General features: G+C 43.7%; 1 protein-coding gene across 2 annotated transcripts in view; it reads right to left on the minus strand.

The window, feature by feature from the left end:
* Positions 1 to 1,515: 1,515 nt before the first annotated feature.
* Positions 1,516 to 7,843, minus strand: part of LOC116986350 (deoxynucleoside triphosphate triphosphohydrolase SAMHD1-like) — a 132,174-nt gene continuing 125,846 nt past the window's right edge. Inside the window, exons 17-18 of one of the 2 annotated variants that reach the window (XM_033041800.1) lie at positions 2,447 to 2,676; positions 1,516 to 2,263 (exon numbers count right to left, since the gene is read on the minus strand). In XM_033041800.1, coding sequence (XP_032897691.1) covers positions 2,647 to 2,676 — 30 coding nt within the window. In that variant the 3' untranslated portion in view covers positions 1,516 to 2,263; positions 2,447 to 2,646. Of the gene's footprint in view, positions 2,264 to 2,289; positions 2,677 to 7,843 lie in introns of those variants that run through there. The other variant, XM_033041799.1, reaches the window with a different exon arrangement.

Here is a 7,843-nt window from a genome sequence, read left to right on the forward strand (position 1 = left end):
GTTCCAACTATCAGTTTGGATTAAAACAAAAATGGGAGGAGAAAAATAAATGTAGTTCAATTTTCAACCGATTGAAATTGTATAAAAGCCATGTTTTAAAACTCATACAACTTTCAACCCTACACTTAAGGTGAAGCAATTTGCATAAAATATGTTTAGTGCACTGACTTCTTTATTGCGAAACCAGCATATTAAAAATGCCCCGAGTACACCATGTCATGCTAAAAGTAGGTCTTTCCACCTAATATCATAAAAAAGTGGCATAGCAAAACGGATCCCTGAAAGTGATTGTTTAATCAAACCTTGATTCTATCTATCTGCCCTGACTCATGTAGTGTGATTCAAATGGTCACACAGCACCAAGTAGGATAGTGACAAGACCTGCCGCAGTAGAGAGGTATCTAATGCTAGGATCTGGACCACCATTACTGGTCCCATTCTCCCACAGCAACATTCATGTATTAGGCAGCAGTAAGTAGGTATGTTGCAAAGCGTACCTGAAGCGTCGCTGAAAATCTGTCCCAGCCCGTGTGCGCGATTTTGGCGCCGTTTAGAGGGGGGCGGGTTTAAAACGCGATTTTCTCTAGGCTGTTCAAATCGAGGATGTTCAGCCTAGTTAATTATTAACGAAAAATCGCAGGAAGATTACGTCGCTTGAGCTATTATTAGTTTTAAGGGCTTTATCTAATTGTTATAGTAGTTTAAAAATTAACCTCTAAACCCCCGACGGCCGGCAACGGCCGGATCTCATACAGGGGACAACAGAAGGTAAGCTTCTTAAAAAGGGCTTCTTAAGATCCCTTTATACAAAGTTTAATGTTGCGAGTAGCTAATTTTGGGCCCATTATAGCTCGCAGTATTTTTCTGGGCATTTGAGGGCACAAATCTACCGCAATGTGAACGTTCTAAACCAGTGCGTTCACAGGATCCCACTAGAAAGCTGATTTAAATGGACTTTAATTTACAGCAATTGAACACTAAATTCCTTCCATTTGGCCTATAAATTAATGTAAATGAGATTTTAAAATCATGTTTTATTGTGAATTATTTGTGAATATTATTTGGACACTTAGGCTATTTAAAAATGTTAATCATTTATTAAGAAATGGATAGATGTTTAGATCTAGTAATTGAAGTTTGAAATTAGCTACAATTGGGTAACTAACTAATTATATGCTTTAATTTCAGGTCATCTAAGTAAGATTATTTTATATTTGTTTCAGAATGGTTCAATCTATGATAACTGAAAATTTCATTCAGTTCTCTTAATTTTTAAGAAGGTTATGGGCCTTTGACTGTCCACGATCACAGCTTTTTTGTTATGTCCATAGAAAATCAATAGGGAACAAGATGCTAATTTCCGAGTATGAAAATGGCCATAACTTATTAAATACTTGAGATATGAAAGTGAATTAGGCGTCAAATTAAACTTCTTTTTATGCTTTATCTGATGGGATAAATTGCAGACTTGATTTTTTAAATCTCAAAATTTTGTAACATTGCTACAGTAAGTGAACTATACTGGGGAAACCCCACTGCAATCAGCCTCTCTCTATTTGGGTCTTTATCCTGCACTGTAGACACAGGTGATTTCCCCCAACATTTCTGTTGAGTTGAATATTGTTTTAAGTTTGTATTAATATATAGGCACCTCACGCTTTAAGCATGATTGATTTATGGGTTTTTGAAATAACGTGCTAGTGTTCTTAATACCAAAGCTTGATTTACACACTGGTATTTTTGGAATAATGCACCTCAAATTTACTGTTGACCGTGTAGTCGAGTATATGTTTCATTTATGTGTCTTTGAATTGCACGCTGCTTTTCAAGCACATATTCCCCACATAAAATGCGAGGTGCCTGTATGTTCAACTGTGGACTGAAGTAATAATATTTTAAGCAGCATAACATTCATGGTACCAACCATAATCCCTCGAAGCAATAAAGTGTATAGTTACAAGAATATATGTCCATCACACTTGCACAACTTTTTTTTCCATGATAAAAAGGCAAAACGGTGACTTGTGTTCCTTCCCAGCCTGTAAAGGCATTATTCTTGCAAGCAGGAATCACTGGGCATAGTGATCCTTTGTGGAAAGTCAAAGCCCATTGCCTCGATGTAACACATACAGTCCCGTTCCTGTGTTTTAGTTGCCATTTGGCCATAGGTATCCAGAGTCATTACAATCAGAGTTGGGTAAAATAAAGCTTTATCCTTTGGTGTGAGCACAATTCGCACTCTTCCAACATTTGTGTGGAAGATCTTTCAGATAAATCTAGCTAAGTGGCTTCAAACTTGTCAGGTGCAGATTTGGAAAAAAAGTCAATCATTCAATAACTCGTTTCAAAAAAACGAATCCATTCTTCTCTACTGACCAAGTCATTTAGACTTGGATTTCTTTGCATGAAGACTGCTTTTCTCCATTCAAGCAAGAGTTTGGGAAACTGCTAATTGGAAAAGAACCAAGGAAGCTAGGAGATTATACCATCGCAGGGACTGCAGGGAGAAAAAAGATCCAGGATTCACAGAAAATTCCCACTTTCCTACTGAAAAAGCGTTGTGATTTACAGCTGTTTGCCCGACGAGAAGACTGAAGCTCTTCTCTGGGATTGGAGTCATCGCTGTCACCATTGCCGCTGTTCCATTCAGACTATAGTGGTGTCTATATCCCCATCCTGTAGGTAGGAACAAACATACACTGGTTCACCACCATGTAGGAGGGATAGGAAAATCATTATCAGCCTATTTAAAATTCATATGTTAAATGGCTAGAGAAAAACTTCAAAATGTATGAAAAAAGGAACTACAGATGCTGATTTACAAAAGGACCCAAAGTGCCAGAGTAACTCAGTGGGTCAGGCAGCATCTCTGGAGAACTTGGACAGTTGAAGTTTTGGGTCAGGACTCTTCTTCCATTTGCCTTATGAGTTAACAACAAGAGTCAATCTGGAATAAATGAGTGTGTCTATAAATATTTCTGTGCAGATACAAGGAGCTGAAGAAGCTGGTGTACAAAAATGACACAATGTGCTGGAGGTGCAGCAGGTCAGGCAGCATCTCTGGAGAACATGAATAGGTGATGTTTTGGTTCAGGACCCACTGATTGTGGGGGATCGGTGGGGGGGGGGGGGGGGGGGGGAGAAAAAAAGCTGTGAGGAGAAAAAAGGCTGGGCAAACATAGCATTTGTCGAAACAGGGCGGACCACGTGAAGGTTGCAATCTCCCACCCCAGAAAAACTTCAAAATGTATGAAAAAAGGAACTATAGATGCTGATTTACAAAAGGACCCAAAGTGCCAGAGTAACTCAGTGGGTCAGGCAGCATCTCTGGAGAACATGGACAGTTGAAGTTTTGGGTCAGGACTCTTCTTCCATGTGCCTTATGAGTTAACAACAGAGCCAATCTGGAATAAATGAGTGTGCCTATAAATATTTCTATGTAGATACAAGGAGCTGAAGAAGCTGGTGTACAAAAATGACACAATGTGCTGGAGGTGCAGCAGGTCAGGCAGCATCTCTGGAGAACATGAATAGGTGATGTTTTGGTTCAAGACCCACTGATTGTGGGAGGTCGGGGGGGGGGGGGGGTGGGGGGGGGGGGGGGGGGGGGGGGGGAGAAAGAAAGCTGTGAGGAGAAGAAAGGCTGGGCAAAACATAGCAGGTAATAGGTGAACACAGGTGAAGAGGAGGTTTCACAGGAAGATGGTTGAAACATTGAATTCTCCAATTTTAGGTAACCTCTAACAAGCCCCCACACCTTCCTTTCTCCCCCACACTACACCCCTCCCCCGTTTCTTCCCCTCATCCCCTCCCAAGTGCCCTTCCTGAACTCGCACCTATTTCTCCACTCCACTTCCACCCATATTCCTTCCTCTGACTTCACAATTCACATCTCTTCAATTCTTCTGCCTCACACTTGTTGTATTCTCTGGCCTTTGCTCCAAGCATATGCCTATCAAATAACCCCCTCACCTATGTCCACCAATTACCTGCCACGCTTTATCCTGTCCCTCCTCTCTCCTAGTTTTCTCACCCCCCCCCCTCCCCCACTAATGTACGAAGAAGGGCCCCAACCCAAAACGTCGCCTATACATGTTCTACAGAGATGCTGCCTGACCCGCTGAGTTACTCCAGCACTTTGTCACCTTTTTTTTAATAGAGAAAAACGTCCCTTCCTGTCACACATCGTTAAAAACCCACGCCCCATGTCATCCATCAACCATGGTCCGATCCAACCTAAACACAAGGAACTGCAGATGTGGTGGAGTGACTCAGGGGGTCAGGCAGCATCTCAGGAAGACATGGGTAGGTGAATTTGGAAGAAGGGCCCTGACCTGAAAAGTCACCTATACATGTTCCACCAACAGAATATTTGTCGTTTATGGAATTACATTATTAGGACTCAGCACAGACTTGATGGATCTGCGATCTCTAACAATTTTATGATTCTTTTATGAAGGCAATGAGGAGCTGGTTCTTATCAACAACGTTACTGGTGGAAGCAGATTTGATAGTGACGATTAAGTGGCATTGAGACAGGCACATGAACATAAGTGATGGAGGGAATGTAGAAATAAAGAAATGCAGATGCTGGTTTACCCCAAAGATAGATGCAAATGTATAAGGAATGGAGGCATATGGGTCAGGAATGGAGGGATATGGATCACGTGCAGGCAGATGGGATTAGTTTAAATTGGCATCTTGTTCGGCACAGAGACGGTGGGCCAAAGTTATGCAGTAATGTCCCAGGAGTACAAAACAGCCAAGGAAGGATGCAGAAACTGTTACTGCAAATGGAAGCATCATCATCTACCTACACTTGGTTTGGTAAAGTTCCTGTTGGTGCACCACTGGACAAAGAGCTCCTTGGCGGCCTGCACACTCTGGTCGTCAGTCTTCTTGCAGGAGACCTGGATCAGCTGCTCTGTGAAAATCACCGGAAGCATCTGAGATATCTGGATGTGCACAATAAAATTATTTTTGCATAAATCACTCATGCACGAGTTGCCATATTTCAGCGCCATTTACAAAAAGTCCAAAGTCCGGTCCACTTGCCCGAGCGGTTTCCAAACCAGGCAAGCCCCAGGCTGCTGTAGGGCCTCTTCCTGCCGGGTCTTCCCAACAACCCACATCCACAAGGAGACAAACGGTGCGAGCAGTGGAGATGGCCATTCATCCCCTCGCGCCATTTGCACAACTTAATAAGATTGTGGCTGATTTGTTGTAACTCCAGCTTCACAATTTAACGTAACAAGTATCTATCTACACCTCTCTGCTCTCATGTCAACTAATGACCAGGTGACCATTTTATATTAATATTCTTGAAGATAAGATTTATACAAGGAAACCACAATCCTGCCAATACCATGCATGTTCTGAAGAGTTTCAGAGGGACACAAAGTACTGGAGTAGCTCAGCAGGTCAGGCAATATCTCTGGAGAACATGGAGTCGAGTCGAGACCCTTCTAGTTTCTGTAGAGTTCCTCTCACTCTAAGCTCCAATAGATACAAGTCCAGCCTCTCTAACCTCTCCTGCAAAGACGACCAGATCATAACAGGCCCTCTAACCAATTGGAGTAAGGTCCAGTTCCAAGTCACACCGAGGTGATAGTTGGATCCCAGCTTAGACCTTGACAGTAGGCATGGTAACCAAACCCAAAGCAAAGGGCAAGGCAGTGATGGGCGCCCTTGGCAGCCTCTGAGCAACACAGTCAGTTGAGGGCGGCACAGTGTCACAGAGGTTGAATTGCTGCCTTACAGCACCAGAGACCTGGGTTCGATCCTGGCCACGGGTGCTGTCTGTATGGAGTTTGCACATTCTCACTGTGACCACGTGGGTTTTCTCCAGGTGCTCCCGTTTCCTTCCACACTCCAAAGCCATGTGGGTTTGTAGGATAATTGGATTCCATAATTTACCCACAGTGTGTAGGACATCGAACGGGTAATTGTTGGTCAGCGTGGACTCGATGAGCCAAAGGACCTGTTGCAACAGTGTATCTCTAAAACTAAACATTAAAGTTATATCCCCAGTGTTGGTCCGTGCACGGCTTGAGGGAGATGTTTACGTACAGCTTCAGATAAAGGATATGTTTCCAACTCGGGCCTGGAAAACGTACCTGGTCCTTGCGGATTTTGATGGCCTTGTTGGGATCACTCTTGCAGTAGAACCACATCTCGTCAATGGGATTCTTCTCCTTCATGCCGTAGTCCATATGCACCACCTAGAGGGCAGAATATTAAATACATTCATTCAGTCGGGAAAACTTGACCCACTACAGGCAATTTACAGCGGCCAATTAACTCGTCATTTGGATGAGGGAGGAAATCAGTGCAACAGTCTGTCAATAAAAAAATTTGTACTTCCATTACATCTTTCACAGGTCTGCTAGTAAAGCTGCTAAATTACTGTTTAGAAATCAGGGTTACCCCCGATGTACTGCTATCCTCCCTCATCACCATGACATGTGGATTTATTGGCAACTGTAAATTGGTCCTAGTGGGTAGGAGAGCGATACAAACTTGAAAGGCTGCGGAGAGTTGATGGCGATGAAGGAAGAATCAAAATAATTTCCATGGAGCTCAACAGTCAAGAGGGTTTTATTGTCATACTAGACCAAGTGCAGACCGGTTGGGTCAGTCCCCCCAAACGCGGTGTCACACACACCAATCACCCCCACAAATACACTAACTACCCCCATACACACACTAACGACCCCCCACACACATGCTAACTACCCCCCTTGATATTATATTAATATAATTAATTTGCTCCTTTTTTCCCCATATCCTCCCTATCCACTGACGCATAGCCCCCAAGTCGCAGGCGTGTCTAGAGAGGGAGGGGGGGGGGGTGATAGAGAGTGAGGGCAGAGAGAGAGTGCAGAGAGAGAAGGGGGAGAGACCCAGAGAGGGGCAAGAGACAGAGGAGAGGGAGGTGGAGGAGAGAGGAGGGTGGGAGAGCGGGAAGGAGGGAAGAGAGATGGAGGAGAAGAGAAGGGAGAGAGAGGAGGGTAGAGAAGAGAGGGAGAGAGGGATAGAGAGAGTGGAGAGAGAGATGGGGGGAGAGAGAGAGAGGGGATACGAAGACCGTGGTAGAGGAGAGTCTCTCTATAGAGTCTATCTTTTCAGAGAAAGTATGGGGTCGTTGTTAGGAGACTGGAGAGCATGATTGAAATGCAACCATGCGTCACGAGTTCAGAATATCTGGATATGATCGTGCGCGTCTCATGCACGAAAGCTGTTGGCAGCTCTATGGAATTCTGGGGAGGTGCCTGTCGCGTCACTCACACACTAACCCCCAACCCCCCCCCCACCCCCCCCCCCCCCCCCACACACACACACACAGCGGGTCCGATCTAAGCTGTCAATGAAGACAGCAAATTATTTTTTTTTTAACTATCTTTGAAATTTAAAGTTGTTTTAGAATTTGTGATGTTAAGTGAGAATATTGGAATCAACAACCTAGCAGGGCTGGGGGAGGCGGGGGGCGGGTGGGGCCAGGAGACAGGTGGGGGGCGGGCCGGGGCGTTGCTAGGATGCAGTTGGGCCAGGTGCAAAGCATTGTTGAAGTCGCAGCTGCACAACTTTAATTTTTTTTAAATGTCAGTTTGGTTATAAATTTTAGTAATATCTCAGGAAATATTGACCAAAATTTATAGAGGATTTGATTTTTGAAATCTTAAGGAAAAATTTCTACCAGAAGATGTAAAGAATCAGTTTTTGTAACGTCAGCAGCTGGGGCAGGGGGGTCAGATTTTTAAAAAAAGGTCAGACTGTCAACAATTTTAATAAAAAAGTCAGAAAAAAATAATGTGCCAAATTACAGTGTAGTGGATTTCTAAAA

Source organism: Amblyraja radiata, chromosome 23 (assembly GCF_010909765.2).
Source record: "Amblyraja radiata isolate CabotCenter1 chromosome 23, sAmbRad1.1.pri, whole genome shotgun sequence".
NCBI classification, from domain to species: domain Eukaryota; kingdom Metazoa; phylum Chordata; class Chondrichthyes; order Rajiformes; family Rajidae; genus Amblyraja; species Amblyraja radiata.